This window comes from Capra hircus, chromosome 2, assembly GCF_001704415.2.
Source record: "Capra hircus breed San Clemente chromosome 2, ASM170441v1, whole genome shotgun sequence".
NCBI lineage: Eukaryota > Metazoa > Chordata > Mammalia > Artiodactyla > Bovidae > Capra > Capra hircus.
Genome location: NC_030809.1, coordinates 45,629,280 through 45,654,267, shown reverse-complemented (window position 1 = coordinate 45,654,267; position 24,988 = coordinate 45,629,280). Strand labels below are relative to the sequence as shown.

General features: G+C 38.9%; 1 protein-coding gene across 3 annotated transcripts in view; it reads right to left on the bottom strand.

The window, feature by feature from the left end:
* Positions 1–23,473, bottom strand: part of ALS2 (ALS2, alsin Rho guanine nucleotide exchange factor) — a 59,948-nt gene extending 36,475 nt beyond the window's left edge. For 2 of the 3 annotated variants that reach the window (XM_018060838.1, XM_005676376.3), the window contains exons 1-7: positions 23,032–23,464; positions 11,932–12,007; positions 10,542–10,696; positions 6,765–7,702; positions 3,151–3,508; positions 1,922–2,090; positions 968–1,064 (exon numbers count right to left, since the gene is read on the bottom strand). In XM_018060838.1, the coding sequence (XP_017916327.1) occupies positions 968–1,064; positions 1,922–2,090; positions 3,151–3,508; positions 6,765–7,702; positions 10,542–10,696; positions 11,932–11,951 (1,737 nt within the window). In that variant the 5' untranslated portion in view covers positions 11,952–12,007; positions 23,032–23,464. Of the gene's footprint in view, positions 1–967; positions 1,065–1,921; positions 2,091–3,150; positions 3,509–6,764; positions 7,703–10,541; positions 10,697–11,931; positions 12,008–23,031 lie in introns of all 3 variants that reach the window. The other variant, XM_018060852.1, reaches the window with a different exon arrangement.

The window sequence follows — 24,988 nt, the reverse complement described above, 5'->3', positions numbered from 1 at the left end:
GTGCGACCTCAGAGACGGCAGCCCACCAGGCTCCCCCATCCCAGGGATTCTCCAGGCAAGAACACTGGAGTGGGTTGCCATTTCCCTCTCTAATGCATGAAAAATATGGAACTCTACACTTTTCCTATGAACAATGTTCCTATTTCCTTAACACTTATGTTGTAATTGTGAACAGCTTCTTTTTTTTCCTTAAGCATGCTTTCTGCTTTACTTTACGTATATAAGAAAGCTAGCAATTTTTATGTTTATTTTGTAACTTACCATCTTCCTATTTTCTTATTTTTAAGCCTTTTTGATGATTCATCACATTAATAACAAATTATCCTTTTCTTTGCTAATATTTATATTTATTTATATGAGCTATAACACCTTTTTGGTGAGACTATTATGTCATTTAAAATATTTAAAGTGTTGAGAATCTTTTACTGACTTTTTATAGCAAGATAAAGGGACTGGTGAAGAATCATTATATGAATATATTTAAGAGTATATTTGAAAATCTACCTTCCTCAAAAGGATTTGTGTATGTGGGCATGGTTTTAAATGATTCTGGAGGTCACTTTCAGGTCTCACAATTTTAAGAGAGAAATACCTTCTGTTTTCTTAGTGTCTTACATAAGTGTTTTCTTCATCAAGAAATAAAAGTTTACCAATATCTTAGAAAACTCTGAGTTCTATTTTTCCATAAGAGCACATTATAAAAAGCTTGTCAAGCAGACCAGTGTTGAATCCAAACTTTACAGCCATACATGTGACTTTAGCCAAGTTACACAATTTCTCTAAACCTCCCATTCCTTACCTATAAAATGGAAATAATACAGTGCAATGTAAAACACTGAAAAGATCAAATGAGATATAGGGTTGTTGCCTGACATACAGCAGGTAAGAGTCTCAATAAATGACAGTCTAATCTCATCGGTTGGTCTTTCATGAAATCAAGATCAGCTTTTAACAGTTTGCCTCCTACCTGGGATTTTGCAGTAAGTGCAAGAGAATGGTAACCACCTGCCTCCAGATGGATTACTTCTTTACCATCCAGACATTTTACACACAATGGTTGAAGCCTTAAAGAAAAACACACACACATACACACAAACTCAGAGTCAGAACTATTCTCAGGAAGAACCATGGACTTTCTCAAATTATAAATGTTTTCAAGTAAATATTTCCCAAAAAAATTAAAATAAAAATACTGGATTTATATTCAATCTACTCCTAAGTATAAGTAATTTTAAATGGTTTTAATTCAATCTTTGTCTGTTAATCACTAATTCACCACTATAATTTGAAATCTATTAAGAATCATAAAACAACTAAATGATTCATATGGCAGAGAGTATACTTTTTAATGAATTAGGTGCTTTCACTTTGCTAAGGAGAAAAGAGACTTTTATATTAACTGGTTTAGATAATCATTCTATTTACACACTTTTACAAATATTTATTGCTAATATCAAAAGAATTTCTCTTAAAACAGTTTTTCCATGATATACATGAATAGACATGGTTTAATACAGTGGTTATAGTTATTTTGGCAGCAGCAATAGACCTCGTTCAGGTTAAGAAAACTGTTGGCTCTTTTTTATGTTAAAAATGTAAACCATTCACATGTTCCAGTGACATATAAATCTTATCCCAAACACCCCTTTCTGCATTCTAACATGAATAAACATCAAAGAAGAGACGGAAAAATATACCATGGATACTTAAGTCCTTTATTGTTAGGAACAAATTCAAGACTAAGAATGGTGGGAACAGGTGGTGTTTGTTTTGGTTTTTTATCAGAGTTAATGGTGTATAACAATCTAGAGCTAGAAGGGACCAGATTTCCTCCAGGAGGAAGTGGAGATTTGGAGACCTTTAAGGGATAGAAGTTATTTGTTTAAACTAATTCCTAACAGTAAACACTGGCAGCACTCACCTGGGCAGAACATCACCATGCCCCAGCTGTCCTTCTTTCCCTTTCCCCCAGGTCCACACCTCTGTTCTCAGAGAAGGCAGGAGCGCATCTGCTTCTCCACTGTATGTAGGGGTCAGAACCACTGTTCGAGTTTTAACCCGTGCAGCTTTCCTCAGGAGCCTGGGCGAGACTGAAAACAAACCAGAAATATCATGAGGGAACAGACAGATGAAAAGAAAGGTACCGTTTTAATAAACTGTTGATTTTTCAAAATATACTAACATGGTATTTGTGAAGCATATTCTATAGGTTTGCAAAGCTGGGGATTAAGTGAGTTTGGTAAATACTGCCTACTACATTCTTCCTTCCCACCCCTGTGGAGATTCACACACACATCAGCATGCTAAAGGTACAGACAAGTTCTACAATTAAAAGCCGTGTTTAAATCTGTTTAGCCCTACCCCACTTCCAAGCATTTGGCCACAAAATTCTTTTCTGTACATTTTTTATACAGAATAGCTATATGACATCTTATGTAACTGGCATTCTGAAGAACAAGCTTAACAAAGTACTACACTAAGGTTAAGAAATAGTTCTTCCATGTCAAAGCAAAATTAAAATTAAAGCTTTTCCAAATGAAGGTCTTAAGTTCAAGCATGCTATAAATATTGTAACAAAAGATTTACTTTAGACATAAAGTGTTAAAGTTTTTAAGTGAGAAAATGGTTATGAATCAGAATACTAAAAAGCTTTTGTATTTTGCCTGCTAACTTTATTTTATAGAGAACTTCATCTTTTAAAAAAGAATGCTGACAAGTTTTACAGTGTTCTAAATTATACCAAAGGCTGTTGTAACATTGTGCAAATCTTGTACACCAGTCTGGTGACAGACTGTTTTGAAGAAAATCATCAAGTGTCACTAAGTACAGATTCGGTCACTTGATCACTAAGTTGTGGGTCACAAAGAAAGTGATCATCACTGGCTAAGATTACAATCTTTTCTGCTGAGTGTGCCACTAGCTTACACAAGGTTCATAAGCAGAAGCATGTATCATGAAAAAGTGAGTGTCTAAAGTTATTTCTAAAGCACAGTAATATGTAACTTAAAAAAATTAATTAATGAAATAAATTTTGATATTTGAATATGTTAGCTTTAGTAATTAAGAAAGCAACTTTATTATAACGTAATATGTGATGTCAGGAGCATCTTGGATTCACCAGAAGTCAGCTCACAAAAGCTAGCTCCTCACCTTGTGACAACAAGCCAGGGAGAGAGAGTCTTCGGCTGCCTCCCTCAGACTCTTCTTCTCTGATATCCACAAGACTTGAACTCTTCTTTCCTTGCATTGACTCCTGTTTAACCTGTTCTTCTCTGCTATCTTTCAGACCTTCTGGGCCTATGGAACTGCTGCCTGCCAGAGCTCCAGGCTCACAAGGGGCTGCATTATAAAAGTTCATAACTTTCTTAAGAGACAAGGCCCCAGCTTCATAGGTAGCAGCCACTCTCACACCAACAGCAGATGCACAGGAGACCACAAGACTGTTGAGGGCTGAAGCGCTTGTGGTCGGTGGGCTGTGAAGATGAGGAATTGCTTCTTCTACAAGAGGCTAAAATATACGCACATAAAACAGCATATAAAAATATAATCCCTTATACAACAAGTAATCAATAAAAAGAAAATGTAACATCTATCACTACTCGTAAATATAAGACTCTAAAACAGGGGGTCTTCATCTCCAACCTAAAGGTATCCCTTCTTGATCATGTATTTAACACATTTATATGGAAAAGAGTACTTGAAATACAGTTCCTTATAAAAAGTACTTCCTTTTGTTTGAGTGGGATTTTATCATGGTATTTAAAAATCAGTCCCAGCTGCTTTATAAAATAAAACACAGGAGAGGGGAGGGAAGGTATGAAAAACAAAGCCTTTAACATGGGGTAATAGCCCTGGATAGAAGGTGAAAAAGTGTAAGCCTTACTATTATTGAGCACTACTAGGAAAAACTATACAGATTTCTACTAAGAAATTATGAGAAAAAATTCTATTTTAAGAAAATTATATTTTAGGCTTTTCCTAAAATATTCTATAGACAGAAATGTATATATGGCATACACAGGCAGAGAAATAAGTTATATCTCTAAATTATCAGCCCCCAAATTATGTTTTGAAGTTTATGTCCTCCTACTACCTAATCAGGACTTATTTTCCATGACCCAGGCACAAGGTAAACTGAAAGATTACCTTTGCTCTCATTACCATTGAGTAATGTGGTAGGTTAATCATTAAACACTTGGATCCAATGTGCTTAGTGTTATTCACAGCTGTATTAGAAAGCTAACTAAAGTCTTCTGGTATCTTAGTGAAAGATCAGTTAAAATCTACTCTGAGCTGTCAAGCACCACTGCTTACTGAAAAAGATAAGCCTACTAACCCACACAAAAAGCTTTTAGTTTATGAACACAGGTCACAGTGAAAATTTTGTTTCCTATGCTACCCAAATATCCCAGAGGACACGTGTGTGTGTGTGTGTGTGTGTAATATTTCTTCATTTGTCCTGAATTTTGTGTGTGTGTGTAATATTTCTTCATTTGTCCTGAATTGCAAACCAAACCCCCAATTTTTTTTTAACACTGGCTTCTGATTTTCTTACAGGAAATAATTCCTGTTCCCTGCAGTGTCTGACATGTAGTAGGCACTCAACACATTTTGGTGAATTAAATACTAAATTCAGAAGAGTCACTTCTATGTGAGTCTTTAATTAAAATATCCAACAAAATAAACAAATATTAAAAAAGTTGAATACAAGTGTGTCACTTCCTTGGTAACACAGTTCCCATAACGTGTTCAGAAAAACTAGTGTTGCTACTTCCACTCTCTATTTACAAACACTCATAGGTGGTGAAAGTGAAGTCGCTCAGTCGTGTCCGACTCTTAGCGACCCCATGGACTGCAGCCTACCAGGCTCCTCCGTTCATGGGGTTTTGCAGGCAAGAGTACTGGAGTGGGTTGCCACTGCCTTCTCCGAATGCTAGCTGGTAAAAACCCACCTGCCAATGCCAATGTAGGAGACTTAAGAAACACAGGTTCAATTCCTGGGTCGGGAAGATTCCCTGGAGGAGGGCATAGCAACCCACTCCAGTACTTCTTGCCTGGAGAATCCTATGGACAGAGGAGCCTGGCAGGCCATAGTCCATAGGGTCGCAAAGAGTCAGACAGACTGAAGTGGTATTAACATCCATGCACATAACAGAAGCTAAAATAGTATTTAGGGGTGACTGACTTCGGGAGTTCTTAGCATCAGGCTCAGGAAAATTTAAAAAAAAACTCTACCTTATATAAACTTTAAACTATTGTCTTAATTTGCCCCTCTACTTAATTACATTTAACAATTCATAAAATAAGTAAATAAAACAAAAACACGTGCCCAGAAATTCTGACAGAAGACACAATTTTAGTAGTCCCAGTCAGTAAAATTCAATAATGAGATATATGCCTCATTACCAAATACTTTGGCTTATTTCATAAATATGTGATATTCTTTCAGTTACATCTGGCCAGAAGACTTATCCTAGGCTACATAAATTCCCAAGGGTCAGCTGTATGACTGAGACACTATTTACAAAGATGGGTGAGCTACACTTAGTTAAACACACACTGCCAAAACTAGCATAGGTAACCAAAGCTTTAAATGTTTAACCAAATGATTGGGTCCAAAGAAAAGTGCAATTTCAATGATGACAATCTATTAATCAAATAAACAGTACAAAATAAACTTTTAACTTCAACTTTAACAAATCAGATGAATGACTTTTGATAAGTCAAAATCTAACTTTTTTATTAGCATGCACAAGTCCTGTTAAATTATTACTTTCACTTTGTTTAGATTTCTCTTTCTTTCTCCAAACAGCTTCTTAACTAAAAAAAAAAACAACAAAAAAATCAAATATCTACAAGGTTCAGGGAGTAGACTGTGAAATAAAGACTATTTCTGAAAATACCCCTAAGCCACATTTCTATCCTGAGCCAGTAAACAACAGTAAGGAAGAATCAAGAGGTAAGGTGGTTTCAAAAACCTGAAAACAATGCCACAAGGTAGCTCTTTTATTTGAGTCTTAATCACTAAATCGCCAGGGAAGTCCCTATGATTAGATGTTTCTATTTAGATTTATTTTGGAAAAGCAAAAGCCTTCTACTAAGAGTTAAAAATCAAGTATCCTTTAGAACAATTTGTTTGAAGTAGGGAGACACAGTTTACTATATGCCCCTAGTAAAAAGCTTCTCTCCACTTATTACACGTTTTCCACCTAAAAATAGTTTAAACAAGTTGAAAAAAAAATTAAAGCCTCTGTCCAATGATGCCCAGTAAGGAACACTGATATAACTGAAAAGAATTCAAATATGTAATGCCAGTCAATTTTAAGTCTGCCCTCAACTGAGGGATCTACCACATAACAAGCTTCCCTGATAAAGAAGGAAAGGATTTTTCTCTAGAACCTGAACAGTACTACAAGTACAGATCAGAAAATTCTTTGTGAATATACAGTCATGTTAGACCAAACTTTTTTGGGAGCCCACCTTAGCCAGGTGGGAAAAGTACTTGGACAAGAAAAATGGGATTTTGCTACTTATAAAACAAGACCAGAGTAACATCTTGCAACATCATAAAGGGCCAGAATTTGAACAAAAAGAGTAATTTTGAATCAATCCAGGGTTTTTCTTATCTAGGCTTGCATGACGAGATAGAATTATAGTCAAAATAAAAAAATAAACATGGTACCAACCCTTAGGTATTTAAAGTTTCTCAAGAAAAACTCAGATGGTTCAACTCCAGAAACACCTTTACAAAATTTAGCAGGTACCTGAGATGGCACTGGCTTTTCACCGTTCTCGGAGTTTTTTCTTACTGAATGATCCGACAGCTTCTGCACATATTCATTTACTGCCTGAGTGTCAGGGTATGATGGTATACTTCTTGCAGAAGAAACTTCAGTTGTTCCCATGATATCTTGTGGGGAGGAAGTGGTCTGAACACTTGTGGTCTGAACATTTCCAACATTCAGTTCAGTAGCAGCAGATGGCTCATTCTGCACGAGAGTGTTCTCAAACACTTCTCCCTGGCTGTCAAGGGTTTCAGAGGAGGGGCTGAGGGTGGTGCTGGCCTGGATTTCTGCCTGGGATTCTGACAGTGTCACACCTAATGGACAACAGTGGCTGTCTGATATAATCACGTGGTCTTCCTTGTCAGTCATCGTAATCAAGAGCTGGCTGCACTGGTTGCATCTTTCTGGCACTGGCTTCAGATCCTGGGAAGGGAGGCACTGGACCAGTGCTAAGCTGTGGAAGGCACCGCAAGCAACTTGGAGCACTACTCGCCCAGCAAGGTGTTCCACCTTTTGTGGCTTTGTCACTGGGAAGGTGGTGGTGATGAGACCCAACTGACAACCGGTACCCCATGCCCAGATCTCTCTGCTTAGGGACAATGCCAGAGTGTGCTCCTCACCACATGCCAACTGCAAGATCCTGACCGCTAACAAAGGACTGGTCTCAGAATCAGAAATGCTGACAGGGTTTGGCTCTGGAACATACGGCTGGTTAGCTACCGCACACTGGCCAGATGAGTTCTCCCCCCACATGTACACCACACCACTGTCTGTGACTGCTCCGGTGTGGAAACTCCCCGTTGCCACGGTAACAACATACTGCCCAACCAGGGCACTCTCCAGAATGGGGTTGCTTGGACAAGTCTCTGCTGGCTCACTTCTCCAGGGGAGAGTCCCAAAGCTGTAGACCTCACCATCTGAGGGTTTAAAAACAAAACAGAAACAAAAAGTTAGTGAATTAACTAGACATTTTCTCAACTAACCTTTAGTCCCCTCTAGGTTTAACAAAATAGAATTTCTTTTTTTTTCCCTTTTCTTAATTTTCAAGAGTACAGCTAAAGAAATTTGGTTCAAACATATAGCATTCCATACTTACTAATCTTTTAACAAAGAACATCTTTGAACATTCAGAAATATGGTGACAATTTCTACAACTTCAAATGAAGGTGCTCCTCTTCTTCAGCCTCATTCTACAAACTCCTAGCAGTGATCATTACCAACAGCTCTCATCATAGGCTATTACAGAAGTGGATTCCAAGTTCAAACACAGAACAATGATCATGATATGATCAGATAAAATAAGCAGAAGACAAGACAGACACATTCACTAATATCTACAATATTCACTACTAATGTTTAACAGAGCAGTAGATGAATATGCAATGGCATAAAAAATACTAGAGATTCACTTCGGCCAAAACTATGAAATCACCTTTATACAACACCTCCAGGCTGGACTGAAAGCAGCAATATTAACAATACGTGACTGTCTTCATGTTTTGTACTATACTATGTTAAATTTTTAAATATTATATATAATATATATTGTGTACTAGACAGCCTTTCTGAGTTGCATATAAAAAGCACATCACAACAAAACAAAGTAAAACACAAACGAAGTCATGACTGGGTAGCTTTAGACTGAGGGGTAACTGACCAGCTTTAGAAATAAAAAGGAAGGCACCAGTGAGTTGGAGACATGAATGATGACAACCTATTTATGCTCACGTGTGCTATCAAGTCATAGTTTTACTGCAGGTACTGCAGGAATTTGGGGGCATGTGTAAATGATCCATATTAGCTAATAAATTTAAATGGGACAAAGATTTGGCCATGGATTTTGAAAAATATTAAACCAAGTCCACTATCTTTTCTTTCCTATATGACCAGGGACCTACCCTTTTTTTTTTTTAATTAATAATGAAATGAGTACTATTCTTCCTCCATAAGCAGCGAGTCAGTCACTGATAAAAAAAATGCTTATTTTATCTCTGGCCTATGATACATGGCAGATACAATTATATACTCAAATTAACTCACTACAAGATGTGTGTAAGGAAAAACACAATAGTGGCTAGAAGAAAGATCAGCTTTTCTTAGGGAATTTCTACTTTGGATAGAGTACTGAGAAAATAAGCTCACTGGTTAAGAGCTTTCAAACTTTTCTTCCCAAGTGATACACCTATCACACTTGTTTACCAAATCACACAGTTCACCAAAACTTTCAATTGGTATTATTCCACTGGAATAATAGGCTCTCTAGAGAAAACTGCAAAGAAATGAATATTTAGACATCATTTAAAAATAGTATCCCACAAAAACAGTGAGTCAATGAGGTTTCCTCACTGAATTAGGAGCTAATGGCTAACTTGAATAGAGACAAAGAAGCTTGAAATTTCTAGCATTCAATCAACACCATTTCCTCACTTAGAAAAGAAAGTACTGGAGATCTCTGTGCCATTTCAAGCTACCCACTTGTGTTGAGAGGGGATTTTTTGTTACTTTGACACTTAAACCAGAATATTGCTTACACAGGAACATAGGTTATTTACATTTTTTTTTTTACTTTTCCCTCAGTTTTCCCAGCCTTTTAGGTTTGATTCTAGATGCTTAAAGATACCATGCTCACGAAGGATTCCTAAATAGCTTACTGAAGGGCTAAAACAACAACAGTAACAGAATTCCATTTATATATGCTTCAGAACTATAGATTTTGAAGCCCATAGTGTAGGTACTGAATATAGCTCACATTTAAAAAATAAGGCTTTTTCCAAATTTTGGCCTAATACAATAATAATGATAGTATTATGTACTATAATAACAAAAGTGACATAATAACAAAGAAGTTAGAAAGAAATCTATGTTTACCCCATAAAACCACCAAGGTCAGCTTTAAGCTGTTTCCTAGAATTTGTCTTCCCTTAGTTCCTACAAGGAAAATACCAAAGCATTATTAAATACTTAACAAATGCTTATAGAGCAGAAATTCATAAATTAGTGGAGTTGATGGCAGTCCTGACCCACATCAAATCTGCCATGACTGCACTGGCAAAATGCCATCAAAATTAAAGGTAGCTCTCTATATAAATTATAGCCTAGGTTTCTGTTACAGATTTATAGACTGCATTATACGTATAAGCTGCCATTTATGCCTAAGAAAACCTAAGACAGTATAGCCAAGTGATTTTAAAAGAAGGCTTTGAAATCAGACTCTCTGGGTTCCCATCCTGACTCCCTTTAAATAGCTGTGTGCACTTGGGAAAACGATTTAACCTCCCTGATCTTCGGCTTCCTCATCTGTGAAGTGGGGATAATAACAGCAGCTACTGCATAAGGCGGTTGTCAGGACTCGATGAGATAATACATATAAAGTGCTTAGCACAGTGCCTGGCACATATAATTGCTTAACAGACATTTGCTATTATTAGCATTATTATTTTGATACATTTAATGAACAAAGGTATAGCAACAGGATCTCTGAATACATAATCTTTAAAAAATCTAATATTTCATGTACTTATCACTACAAAAAAATTTAAGCTATAATTCTCCCTTTTATTCTAGCTAGGGAACATCTTAAATTTAAGAACTAATCTGATTTCATATAAAGGGAGTAAGAACATATTTTGAAAACAAAAAGAACATAAGCTCCAGCAAAGTCCATGGAGAACCGCAGGCACACAGGAAACTCAGCTGTTCTTACACACTCAGACACTGGTCAGAGTTTGTTACTGCTGGCTAAGCCGTTCTCAGCACCTTCAGTCAGAAGCACTCCATGTTTCACTCCAAGGGCAGCGTGAAGAACAGTCTTTCCTCCCCAGCCTGGCAATCTCTCTGGTGTCACAGAGCAGGACCCTGCCTGCCACACATGGACCAGGCCTCTTTCTTTGGATCCTTCAGCCTCTGTGGAACTACAAACATCAAGAAAAATTGCTTAATTGTTTCTGTAGTTCAGAACTATACCTCTTGTCCTTAATACTGTCATGAAGATGTATACCTTTTACCAGTACATGGGTCACTGGGTCAGACAGGTTACCACCTATTTTATGACTTGGTTATAACACAGAAGCAGAGGCAAAACAACTATTTATATGAGACCCTGAGGACAAATCCACAAATTACTTATTTCTATCTAAGAAGCCAACAAAACCTGGGCTATTTTTTGAAGTTTTTTGATTGAATAACATAAAATTTCAAAACTCTAACTTCTCAATACATTAACTCCTTAGCTATTAAAGTTACAACATATCCAAAGTTGGAGTCTTATTTTTAAATTTTTTTAATCTGAGAGAGAAAAAAAAACCAACAAGTAGATATCTGATGAGAAAGACAGGAGTAGAGATCCTTATTTCACTTTATGCTGAGTTTAAGCTCTATAATTCCTATTTAAATTTTAAGAGTTAAATTTATAACAGGTAAAATCCTTCATGCTTTACTTACATTTTAGCCAAAGAATTCTATTCATCTGATGACACTGGCTCAAAAATCATAAAACACACAGCTGTGTAATAATGATCATATCCTAACTGCCTCCCTTTCCAAGAAAAGGGCACATTAACATACTCTGGATTTCCTTTACATAACGTCTTCCTTTGTGTCACCACTGATAGGACATTTCTTTTTTCATAATCTTTTTTCTAGAACACTGATGCCAAAATGTTAATGATGTTCAGAAACTTTCTTTGACTTCTTTATTTTGCAATACCTAGGATTTTCTCTATTTGTGCTAAATAATATTCCTGTAAGTTGTAATTGGGCACATCCATGGTTTTATGAAAGGGAAGCCACAAACCTAGCCTCTTTTTCAAAAGATCATTCATGACAAGTTTTCCAAGGATATAATTATAATTAATAAGGCTACCTTTGAAAAAACTGAAATTATGTGAGGAAAAAATGGCTTCAAAAGCTTTACGATGATAAAATGAAGACATTTTGTGCCTTTAGTAAGAAAGGGACCAGCAACACAGTGAACCACTAACAAGCTTTATTGTAATTATCTTTCTCTCTTTGCCAATCAACACAAATGTCGTTATTCCTACTTAATAACCATCAAGAAGAAAACTAAACTGAAGAGAAGCTACACATAAGTGGAACTGTTTGTTGTGTTTTCCTAGAAAGACAGAGGAGAAGGAAAAAATGGTTTTACCTTTTCTTCTTTGAGTCCATCGGTCAGTGGGGACACTCCATCACCAAATCATTCTCTCCTTGCAAAAGGAAAAGACCTAAACGGCAAAACGCAGGTAAGCACAAAGAGCAGTAAAAGAACCCTTTGCTATTTTATCAGTCAGATTTTTCAAAAAAAGAAAAAAAAAAAAGGGCAGCCTTCCGACAAGTGCACATTCACTGGGCAATAAATATGCAGCAAAACTATTTAAACTATTTCATATCCCGCCTGCCAAAGTTGAATCTCTAGACTGAGCCTGCCCACTAGCTTATAAAAAATGCCTGTTGAACGTCAAATGTAATTTCAAAGTGAGAAAAGACTACCTATGACCTCGCTGTACTTTGTCAGGCAACAGACTTTTTTCGTCTGTTTTATTATAAAGAAGTGGAATCTGAAAACTCAGTGTGTTACATATTCACTACAAACACACTAAGGCTACTTTTAAAATGCTTCTGGGACATACGTACACTTAAATACCAATTAAATAAACAAGACCTTCTACAATCTCTCCAGTAATGTATCAGATTGAAGCAGTTTTAATTTACATTTTCCAGCAATGCTCACACACAAAATTACATCATTAGACAAAGTTCTCCCTTTATTGGGGCCAGCAGTATTTTCCCCAAATCAATCTTAATTCAAAACCATAATCCAAAGGGCTGGAAGAAAGAAATCTGAATTTTAAAATATCATCTGCCATTTAATAGAAAGGTTATATGAAAATAACAGTGCCAATATCATGATCCATCATTTCAGCAACTCAAAATTTAATAAAGTTAGAGTTAGCAATAGCAACAGGCAGACAGAAACACTCAATGCATTTCAACTTAGAAATTCACATTTTTAAGAGCACCAAAGCTCATGAAAATAAGGGCAATTTTAGATGTGTGAGTGATAAAAATACTGGGGCCAAATTTATTATTGTCCTGCAAAAGGATATGGCATGATCACAATGCTCTGCAAACAGCCCACACCGGCAGGAGAGATGTAAGATCCATCTGTTTACTCCAGGTTGCCTGTGAATTCTTACTGTTTCCCATCTGTGTATCTGGAGGAAATTACTCTTTACCTAGTGCTTATTTTAGGAAGGTTCTGAATCATTCCAAGTCGGATGAAGGGTACCATGTAAATGAAAGATATACTTGAATAGATTTAGCCGATTCATTGGAAGAGACCCTAACGCTGGGAAAGATTGAAGGCGGGAGGAGAAAGGGGATGACAGAGGATGGGATGGATGGATGGCATCACCAACTCAATGGACATGAGTTTGAGCAAACTCTGAGAGAGTGAAGGACAAAGAAGTTCGGCGTGCTGCAGTCCTTAGGGTCGCAAAGAATCGGACACAACTTAGTGACTGAACAACAACACTTAATAAATGATTACTAAGTGGTACTATGCTTTGTGTTTGACAGTAATTAACTTTTAGTAAAAGGTACAACTCGATAAACGTGAGTCTGAGTGAACTCCAGGAGTTGGTGATGGACAGGGAGGCCTGGCATGCTACGATTCATGAGGTCGCAAAGAGTCGGACACGACTGAGCGACTGAACTGAACTGAACCATTCACAGCATACAGAAAAGTTCTGAGGACAGGTCTAACCTTTGCTTATCTATCAGAGATCACAGAGTAACTGGTCCCTTGATACAAGTAACAGTGCCCTGGAAGAAACCAGAGAACTGCTCCGGGAGGGAGAGAACTGCTCCGGGAGGGAGAGAACTGCTCCGGGAGGGAGCGGCAGTGCACAAACACACTTAATGCAACTGACTGGCTGCCCTTGGCTGAACTGGCAATCAAAACTGTGGAGAACCTTTCGGTAAAGTGACTGAAGCAGCCGACATATCCGCCCTTTTGGGGTCCTTTTTTTTGAATACAGGGCTTTCTTAAAGTAGATTACTCTTTATGCGATATGATTTCTCACCAATAATCATTTTTTCAAATCCAAGTGAAATTAAAACTCTACAAACTGTTTTGCAACATTCCTTTGTTACTTTCTATCTATGGTAGGGAGGATAATGATCCCCAAGATGTCCATGTATCCTAATGTCCAGAACCTGGGAGTATATCAGGTTACATGCAGAGGAGAAGTAAAGCCGCTAACCAGCTGGTTTTAAGTTGGGGAGATGATTCTATTAATAGCTATCCAGGTGGACTCAGTATAATCACAGAGTCCTTAAAAGTGGGAAAGAGAGGTAGAGGAGAGTTCGAGAAAGAGATATGATGATGCAAACAGGGTCAGAGAGCTGCTAAACTGCTGGCTTTGAAGATGGAAGGGATCAGCCAAAAGCCAAGGAACATGGGTGGCCTTTAGGAGCCGAAAGGGGCAAGGGAATGGATTCTTTCCTAGAGCCTCCAGAAAAAAACACTTCCCTGATGACACACTGAAACCTAGAGAGACTTGAGTCTGACTTTTAACCTAAAGAGCTCTGAGATAATAAGTTAGTGTAATTTTGAGCACTAAATTTGTAGGAATGCTATAAGCAGCAACCAAAAGCTAGTACACTATTTCACAGACATCCTTATCAATATTTATAGATCTAATTTTGTTTTAATGGTGTTTAATATACTTCTAAGAAGATATGCCCACCTGAAATTCAAATATGGCAATGAGAGGAAATGACTACTAAGGAAACATAACTAAAAAGGAATATTACAGCTAAATGTGGAAAGCTTATAGTTTTACTTCACATACTTAAAATATGTAGCATTTACCAAATCCAGTTAACCCAACATACTTCCTCAACTATGTACCCAAACAGGAAAAATAAATTAAAAAATTTTGTTTTCCTAATATTTTTATGATCCCCCGCACTCTGGGAAATCTGTAAGACTCGCCTCAACCGTTCAAATAGCATTTAAACTTGCTTATGTTCTTCTGCTGTTTAACATTTTTAATTGTTATAAAACTGCCTAATTATGAGGCTTCTTCTGAGGATATTTCTCCCCAGGTGAGTCAAGATCCCTGCACTCTGCTTTTCTTCTGTTACAATAACTTTCCCTAACAGCCTTTATTATATTAAGTAGCTCTGACCCAGAAGCTGTGTGATATTTACAGAGTCAAATAATGCGGGGTCCTCTTTTACTTCACCTGGGCTTTCCAGACACCAATGGCATCTGTAAAAGAAGCAAAATAGACTCTGGCATCCCCTCCAACTACTAAGTACTATGAGCCACAGAAGAAAGCTACATTCAGTTTAAATATACCCCTGAACACTTCAAATGATCTCCTTCACAGTGAAATGTAAAGTAATCAAACTCTCAGATGACCCTTTAAAACAAAAAGCAAATCTTGGTTCTTAATGAATTGATTCCATTGTTAGATCCCGGTGGACACACAACCTCCCACTACATTTAACAGAGAGATAAGCTAACTTGTACATGCAGAGGATATGGTTTTAGTACCATGATCTGGAAGTGCCTAAAAAAATAATCTGGTCTAGATGTTTTAATTATCACTAGAAAGAAGAGCTGCAAAGTATCGACAGGTCCATGATACCATAGCCAGAAATCCAAAGGCCAAAAAACTCTGAAAATTAAAAGTTTTTTCATTTAAGTCTTCTGGTGGCAAAACTTAATCTGACCTGAACTCACCCAAGAGCAAAACCTGACTAGAACTAACGTGAGGCTATTTACTTTTTACCCCTTTAATGTACATTTTCATAAGTTCTGTCACAGAAGTATTAATATGATTGTAGGGTGGGATCAAAAGCCCCACAGGAAGTGTTATATATGGTTTATGCATCTTAGTCCAAAGATCAGAAAAACTCAGTTTCAAAACAAGTCTTGCCCCAAGGGTTACAAGTAAGGGACTGGGAACCTGTATTCTAAAACTATCATTTTGGTAGGCATCCTCAACTTTTTAATGGCAATGATTTACATCACTCGTTTCAAAAGTTTTAAGTCAATTTTATGGTGAACAGTCACATACAGTGCCCAAATGAGTTCTGTTAGGAATACACTCCCTGAAAATACTCTCTTGCTTCATCTGAGTGAAGGAAGGAAGACTGGGCTCTTTAATTTCACACAAGGCTACCCATCTGGTGGAAAGAGGTAAACAAGGTGAGAGGTGCTGTGTCCTAGAACAATCAGGACTTAGTGATGTATTAGATATAAGGGGGGAGATAAGCAAGGAGGAATAAAAGATGACCTCTGACTTCTGCCTTGAGCAACTGTGTAGTGGTACCATTTACTGAAATGAGGAAAAGTGAGGGGACAGGATTCTGAAGTGGAAAGTAAGATTCTGGTTAGGCAAGAATTTTTTTTTTTTCTATAAATTTAAGGTGCCTGTGAGAAATCCAAGAGTACATATCAAGTGAGCAGCTGAATATATGAGTATGGTGTTCAGAAGAAAGGTCTTAACTGTTGACATGAACTTGGGAAGCATATGGACAATATCTGAGATCAAGACAATGGATAGTGACAGTGGAGTCCATACAAAAGAAAGGGAAGGCACAGAATCAAGCAGCAAGATGCCTGGACAGACTGAGCAACAAGCAAGGACTGAGGTGGGAAGTGGCATGAGAGGTAGAAGAAATCTGAGTCAGATGTGGGCACACAAAGCAAAGCAGAAAACGCTTCCAGCAGAAAGGACTGATCAGCACAGCTGGGGTCTCAGCTGGGGACTGAAAACCAGATTAGAGCAGGCTGACTGTAAGTGGGAGGTGAGGACATGAAAATAAAGTTGGTGCAAATGATTCTTTTAAAAAAAGTGTTGAAATGGCAAACAGAAAGGAGCAGTCGCTGGAGAGAAACATGAAGATGAAGAGTGTATTGGGGGGAGCAGGGTTTAAGATGAGAGAGAACTGAACATGTCTGCAGGACGATGACACTGATCCTAGACAGAAGGGGGACAAGGACAGAGGGCAAAACCAAAATCCTGGACAAAGTGGGAAAGGACAGCATTCACAACACACATGCAGTGGGACTGCTCTTTCATGAGAGGAAGGGTCTACATTTCAAGAAGAAACAAAATGGCAGGTATAAACACAGGCAGGATTATAGATTTCGTGGCGGGAGGATAAGAGTCCCACAGGACAGCACCTGTGCCTAGGACTTCACCGTATGTGTGCTGTGTTTTCTAATCTCACACCTGGGCTCCATTCATTCCATCTCTCCGTTTTATTTTGCCACATTTACATATTCCTGTAAACTGCCTTTTAGGAACAAAGTAGAATATAAATAAACATTTTAAATATGGAACAGAAATATGTCAATGAACAATTATCCCCAATGCAAAGAGAAAATTAAATTCTATGTATTCACATTTAGTAAACTTTATTATCTGGACAAAGTCCATTTACCTTAATAATTTAGTCAAAGTTAGTATACTAACCTTAAAATGCTTAAATTTCAACAACTAACACCATATGTATTTTTCTTACCTACTATACTTCAGGTATGGAACCAATATAAAACTTCCATGGAAGCCCCAAACACCTTATGTTCTATTATATCCCAGCTGCTTAAAACAGTCCTGATATACAACAAGTACTCAATAAATACCTGTAGACAAACTGTGCTGTGCTGTGCTTAGTCGTTCAGTCATGTCCGAATCTTTTCGACCCCATGGACTTGCCTGCCAGGTTCCTCTGTTCATGGGGATTCTCTGGGCAAAAACACTGAAGTGGGTTGCCATGCCCTCCTCCAGGGGATCTTCCCAACCCAGGGATCGAACCCATGTCTCTTACATCTGCACCGGCAGGCAGGTTCCTTACCACTATCAGCACATGGGAGCTGACCACCCCTTAAATCCTGACCCAGAGTTCAGGGATTCAGTAAATTAATCCATATAAATAAAGTCAGTAGGATGGCCTAGAAAGTACTTACTACTTATAATGCTGTTACTAATGGGATAATGCACTTACTAAGTCATTGATTCAAAATAGAAACTCCGGGAGGTCAGAAACCATGACTTATTTATTGGTAAGCTCTTGTACGATAGGAACCATTAGGTGCAAGCTGGCTACACATAAGAGCACCCAGTGGAAGACAACCCTTGATCTTAAGTTCCTGTCCACAGACTTTCAAATGATTAGGTTTCTATGCTTATATATAATTAAAAGTCAGTTTTAGACACAAAAGGGAAGTATCTTCTCATAATAAAAACTCTCATCCATACTTTGCTAATAATCTTCCTAACAAGGAAGATGCTTTTCTTTCATGCCACTTCACAGATGTCAGATAACGCAGGAGAGAACAGGCCCTTTCTCCTTAGCCCATGGAGACTTTTTGGTGTAATCAGGGGCATTAAGGCTTCATAATCTCTCTCTTTTTACTTATTTTTATCCTTTTATGGCCTGCTAATCTCACCCTGGGGGCTTCCCTGGGGGCTCAGTGGTAAAAAAAAAATCCGCCTGCCCAATGCAGGAGACACAGGTTTGATCCCTGGGCCGGTAAGAGCCCCTAGAGATGGAAATGGCAACCCACTCCAGTATCCTTGCCTGGGAAAACCCTTGGACAGAGAAGCCTGGCAGGCTGCAGTCCATGGGGTTGTAAAAAGTCCGACACTACTCAGTGACAAAACAACAACAAATCTTACCCTGAAACCTATTAAAACTGTATTCTTCTAACTGTTGAGAATCTTCTAAAATGAATATTGCTCATGGGAGGGGGGGAAACATGGTAAAATAAATATCCTGCAATATCCACTTAGCTCTTTTTTGCACTCACTGCATACCTCTTTGAAATGCATTTGTTGGAAATACTAAAATTCCAAAGAAACATTCTGATAAATATTATAATTCTGCAAATGAATTTCAAATTCCCAGGTACTGCAACCATTTATGCCTATTACTACTTGACAGTGTATAACTTATGATATAAATTATGTATATATATTAATATATATTTATATAATTATTCCTTTAATAGTTTGCTACTATTCTTTCATTAAAATGGCTGCTTTTAAAAAAAATAGGCATTCTAGAAATACAGTTCAAAGTATGTTGACTTATTTCTTATTTTACTGATCAATAATACCCAGTGCTTAAGGTCAAAAAGGGGACACACAACAGGGAGTACACATGCCAAAATATACTGTTCTGGAGACATATTTCACTTAGAGTATTTTGAAAGTGCTAATAACAGGTATCTTGATTAGGCCTGAAAATATTCTTTTTAAACTTGTGAGTTATATTAGGGATCCGCCACTAAATTGACTATTTATAACTCAACCATTTAATACATTATCATCATGTTTACTTATTAATACCTGTAGAAAGAGAATTATTTTGTTTGAGCAATAACTAGAACACCTGCATTCACAGTATAAAACTTAGGATTACTACACTGTAATGAAATTTAACCAATGCAAACTTGAAAAAAAGTAAATGTTAACGACTATATGATACCTACAGTTATTTTGTATCTAAGTCACTGTCCAAATTCCCTTCAGGGTTTTAGGATACAATGCACTCCCCTACACTCTCAGTGTTCACCATCATGCACTTCTCAAGGGTTTCTAGAACTTGAATTCCCCTGCAGCCTCTTAAGAAGGATCACTCCTCATATCCTAAGGAAAGCATGTCTCCCAGGAGCTCAAGTCAAACAGCAAAATAAATCTGAATTAATAATTGGTCTGGCTCCTTTCTTTAAAAAGCTTTACACAGTGGATCTGCACTGGCACATTCTTTTCCTGCTGCAGGGAGAGAAGCTACAAAGTAAAATAAAGAGAGCATCTCGGAAGAGAGCCCAATTATAAGTAAAAATTATAAGGTTCTAGTTTCACAAACTACCTTAACCATACACAAGTTTTTAAAAACACAAATCCATCCACCTATCATTCCATGTTATATTTTAACACATTTTCATATCTGCTTCAGCTCTCTTGAAACAGAAGAAAAAGTTATACAGAGACCTGAAGGAGTTCTATCCAAACCTTCCTTTTCCAGGGTTACCCACTATTTCTAAGGTTAATATGTCTTATTTCCATGTATATTCTTGTCCGTTTATGTACTTTCACTAGATATACACATAACAATAAACAGTATATATTGTTTTAAAACTCTACACAGTTGCATAATACTGTGTGTATCTATCCTTTGACAATTGTTTTTTTTTACTCAATATTATGTATTTGAGATGTATCCCATGTTGATAAGCAAAGATCTAGTTCACTCATTTTTACCAGGGGATAGTATTTCATTGCATGAATAAACCATAGTTTATCCATTTCCCTACAAAAGTATAGCTGGATTGTTCTACTTATTGCTATTTTTTAAGAACTGCTATCATCATCTTTGCTAGATGTTTGCTTAGGAAATTGCCCCTAGTTAAGAATTCAGCTCAACAAAAATTCAGGTTGTGAAAGAAAATAACCCTAGAATGAAAAACCTACCCATATCACACTGACCCAGTCTTTTTTCCGTAAGAGTTGAGAAAGCTACATTTTCTTCAAAAACTCTACAATAAAAGATTAAGTCTACAAGAGACCCCACAAAGTATTCATTACCTTGCTGATTTGAATATTTGTGCTCTAGCCACACGGAGAAGGCAATGCCAACCCACTCCAGTACTCTTGCCTGGAGAATCCCATGGATGGAGGAGCCTGGTAGGCTGTAGTCCATGGGGTTGCTAAGAGTCAGACACGACTGAGCGACTTCACTTTCACTTTTCACTTTCATGCATTGGAGAAGGAAATGGCAACCCACTCCAGTATTCTTGCCTGGAGAATCCCAGGGACGGGGGAGCCTGGTGGGCTGCTGTCTATGGGGTTGCACAGAGTCGGACACGAGTGACGCAACTTAGCAGCAGCTGCTCTATCCACATGGATCAATTAATTCACCTATTTAACCAACTGCTCATCTGTTCTATCAATTGTGTGATATAGGCACATATCAGGACAAAATGTGAAGATAGCACCATTACATCTATAGAGGAATGGGAGGTGGGGACAGGAAAATAAATGTAGTGCTTAAAAGAATCAAGTCCAAGTTGGCTGCTTTAATTTGTGGTTCCCATGCATGTTCTTGAGGACTGATATCCTGTTAAGCCTACTGCTTTCATATTACTGATGACTGAATTACCTGGTCATCAATGAAGAGTTAAAAGACAAAATTGCTAAAAAAAACAAACAAACAAAACTAAGTCTACTAGAATTATGTATATTCCTAATACAATCAGAATATGTGGTAGGTTTAATTTCACAAAGTAATTAAAATCCTCACAGCATTCCCCTGAGTGTCTGAGAAAAGAGCTCAACCTCACACTTTTTATTAAAGCAAGGCTTTTTTTACACCAGCTCAAAAATCACCACTCGTTACTTACTTCATAGTTTTTCACCCCACTCCTTACCTAGTCTCAAATCAATAAAGAATTACAAAAGGTTTTTACAAGTCAGTCATATTCTTTGGAAATACTTTTAAAATGGACCCAGCAATACTACACTAAACCCATGTTTTTCATGAAGAGGTAGAGGATAGTACTCTTTCCATCTAATTATATGAAAAAAATCAGCTTTCAGTGAGGTTCATATCATACCTTTTGCTTCTTTAACAGTCAAAACGTTCAAAGTAAGTCAATGATGATCTAAATTCTGTAAGGCTCAAATCTGAAGAGAAGGGATACCAGTTCACATTATTCAAATTAATTTTAAAAACAAGGGGCTTACATAATGCCACTCAAATTCTTCCCCTCAAATTACTTGCTTGGTACTTTATTTTCTGCATCATTATCTTTTCAAATTTTAATACTGTGAAACAGCAACAGCTTTTAACATTTCTCCTTATAACTATGAATCTTACATCTGCCAATACTAGCCACAGTTTGCAAACTAAGTAATTAATTTAAACTAGGTATAGATTCCATCAGCATTTTCCCTGTTAAAAGGCTCTAATGGAACACCAAACTTACTACAGACCAACTTGAAATCATATTTTCTCTAAATATACCCCTGCATCATAAAACTATCTGGAAACTAACCCTTGATATTAAAAACTATAGCTCTTTTCTAAAAAAAAAAAATCAGTTCTCTTTCACATCATTTAGAAAACAGTAAGTCAGTGGGTCATGGTGTAGTGGAAAAGAAAATGACATAAAATGGCTAAATGTATTGAATATTTACATACAGTGCCAAGTTCAGTAAAAAAGAAAAATACAATAAATGAACCATTACATGTAAAGGTACTGTTATGAAGAAAGTACTTTTATCCCCAGTTTAAAGATAAGGAAATTCAGACAGATGAGGAACTTGCCCAAACTCAAAGATGTAGGTTGATGGGGCTCCAGGTACACCCATGTCTAAAGCCTAGGATCTTCACCATTATGCTTGTATTATTAAGATTAAAACACTGTACTCTACTGCAAAAACAAATTTTCCACTCTTTTAAATTCTTAAAGTATTCACTAACTCAGAGGTCAAGTGGCCACTCCAAATCATCATCCCTATCTATGATAAACTGAAAAGATACTGGACCAACAGGTTTGCTCAATTTCTGTACTTGTTCAAGATAAATACACATTACACAATTTTATTTTTTTTAAGCCTTTTAAAGAACATATACAGCCACCAACAAATCCAGAAGGCAACAGAGTAAGGATGAGCGTTTGTTGCTGCTGCTATTGTTCAGTCGTCCAGCCGTGTCCAACTCTTTGCGACCCCGTGGACTGCGGCACGCCATGCCTCCCTGAATCTCACCATCTCCCAAAATTTGCCCAAGTTCATGTCCATTGCATCGGTGATGCCATGGACAAATGGTAAACGTGTGTATTCAACAGTTATTTCCTTTTCCATTCTAAACCCAAAAGAAAATACTGTACTTAGATAAGCCACTTCAGCCCGTGTGTTTTTCCTCATCAACAAAGCCCTAAGCAATACACCACCGCTTTAGCCAAACATACACGGAGGACCAACACCAGAGTCAGGACCATTTCCTCACGAAAACCCCTGTGTTATTTTCCTGTCTTCACTTGTCAAAAGAACTTACCACCCTGTGCTGGATCACTTGACACGCAAAAGGATTAACCTAAACTCTTAATTCTTAATATCACATTTTCTTTTTCCACGACCTCCTTTTCAAGTCAGCGAAACCCTTGGTCCACTGTCCACCGCGAGCTGCATCCAGGGGCAACCCCTCCCGGGACACTCACCAAGGTTCGCAGCCAGGGACCCGAGTTTATCTGGTCGGCGCCAACAGTGGGCATTCAATAAATCCTCCGGAATGAATGGCTGGGAGGCAGCGTGGATGGAGGCGGGAAGGGGGGACGCGAAGAATTTCAGGAGGCTGAGGTCTCCGCAGTGGCGCCCCGTCCGAGGAGGGAGGAACCGGGGCGACTGGGAGAAGCCGGGGCCGTTGGGTGCTCCTCGACAGGCAGGCGCAGCGGGGCGGACGCTGGCTTGGGAAAACGGGGGCGCCGTCTCCGCGGATCCCCGCAGAGCGCTCCCGGGCCTCTGCCTGCGCCTCCGCCTTTATCTCGGACCCCGGCCGCCCTCACGCTGGAGGGCCCGGCCGGTCAGCCCTCCGAAGCCACGAGCCAACCCGGGACCGGCGCCCGCTCACCTGACGCTCCACCAGCGGCGCCGCGGTCTGCATCCGGCGCGAGCCCCGCAGCTCAGCGGGCCGTGAGATCAGCTGATTCATGGGGGGCGGGGCTTCTCGGCTGGGGCTGGGCGGCTTGCGAGTCTGAAGGCGGGAGATCACCCCCGAAGTAGGTGGGGTCACATGCCAACGGCGTCTGGTAGGGATCAAAATTACTCAAGGGGCGGTGGGCGCCGCGGGCAGCGTCCCCGGGGCTACTTGCCTCTCCCTCAACACCAGGCAGAACCACCCCTCCTGAGATGCACTTGGACAGTGACGTAACGTGGCGTCGCCGCAGCCTAACTACCCGAGCGCTTCCATGGTAACAGACGACTAGGAGGGTGGTCGGGAGCCGCAGTTATTTTATTGCTACCTCAAACTGCTGAAGTCCGAAGGGTAAGCGCTACACTTGAAGGCGAAGAGGCTAAAATGTGAAATGTATTCAGACTGCTTTGATGGACTGTACCTACCCTAACGGTAGCCGCTTGCTCCCGCGAGAATGACGTCATCGCCATGCGGCGCGGGTTGGCGCTAGTGTTCATACTGTGTTTATACTGTTATTTATTTTGACTCCAAAGGATGGAGTCTGGTCAGAGGGAATGAGTTGGTCTCTCCTGTGATTCCCACTGGGCTCTCGAGTGTACAGTCATAGTAAAGCCAGTTTGTTTGCCCAGCACACATTTTCACGACCATCTGCTTCTTGCAGTCACTACCCAACCCCGACTCAACTCGACCCGCCTAAGTCCCCTCGTGAAGATTTTCTGGAGACGCCACTCTTGGCAGAGAGTGGATGCAAACTTTACGGCTCGGCAGTGTGCCATCGCTGGACTTGCAAACCTGTATTCAGACCATCAGCGAGAGATGTGCAGTCAGGGTCTCACCGTCCTGTGCATAAATGGTCTATTGTGTTCTCCAACATCTTCAACTCAGTGACCTCCTTGATTCTCCATCACCTGCAAAACCTTTAGCCTGTAACAATTCAAGCTTGTACACTCGCTGCAGTGCTGGAAAAAACATAACCCCGAGGATTCGTACCACTGCAAACCAAGGGTGTCCCAACTTCAGTCAGGACTACCATGTACAATATACAGCCTGTGGCAAGGCAACCTTGGTGAGCCCCAAACTGTCCTTAATATATTGCTACTCAGAATTTCTCCTGTCCCTATCTCCTGCTATTCCCAATCGTCACACTCTGCTAAGTTCTTACTGAACTCTACCCACACACCCGTTCTGGTTCAAATTTAAAAAAATGTAAAAAGTTTGCTTCCTACATTTCTGAGGAAAAGGAGACCAGTAAGTCAGGAAGCAACAGTCAGAACTGGACATGGAACAACAGACTGGTTCCAAATAGGAAAAGGAGTATGTCAAGGCTGTATATTGTCACCCTGCTTATTTAACTTATATGCAGAGTTCATCCGGAGAAGGCAATGGCACCCCACTCCAGTGTTCTTGCCTGGAGAATCCCAGGGACGGGGGGAGCCTGATGGGATGCCGTCTATGGGGTCGCACAGAGTTGGACACGACTGAAG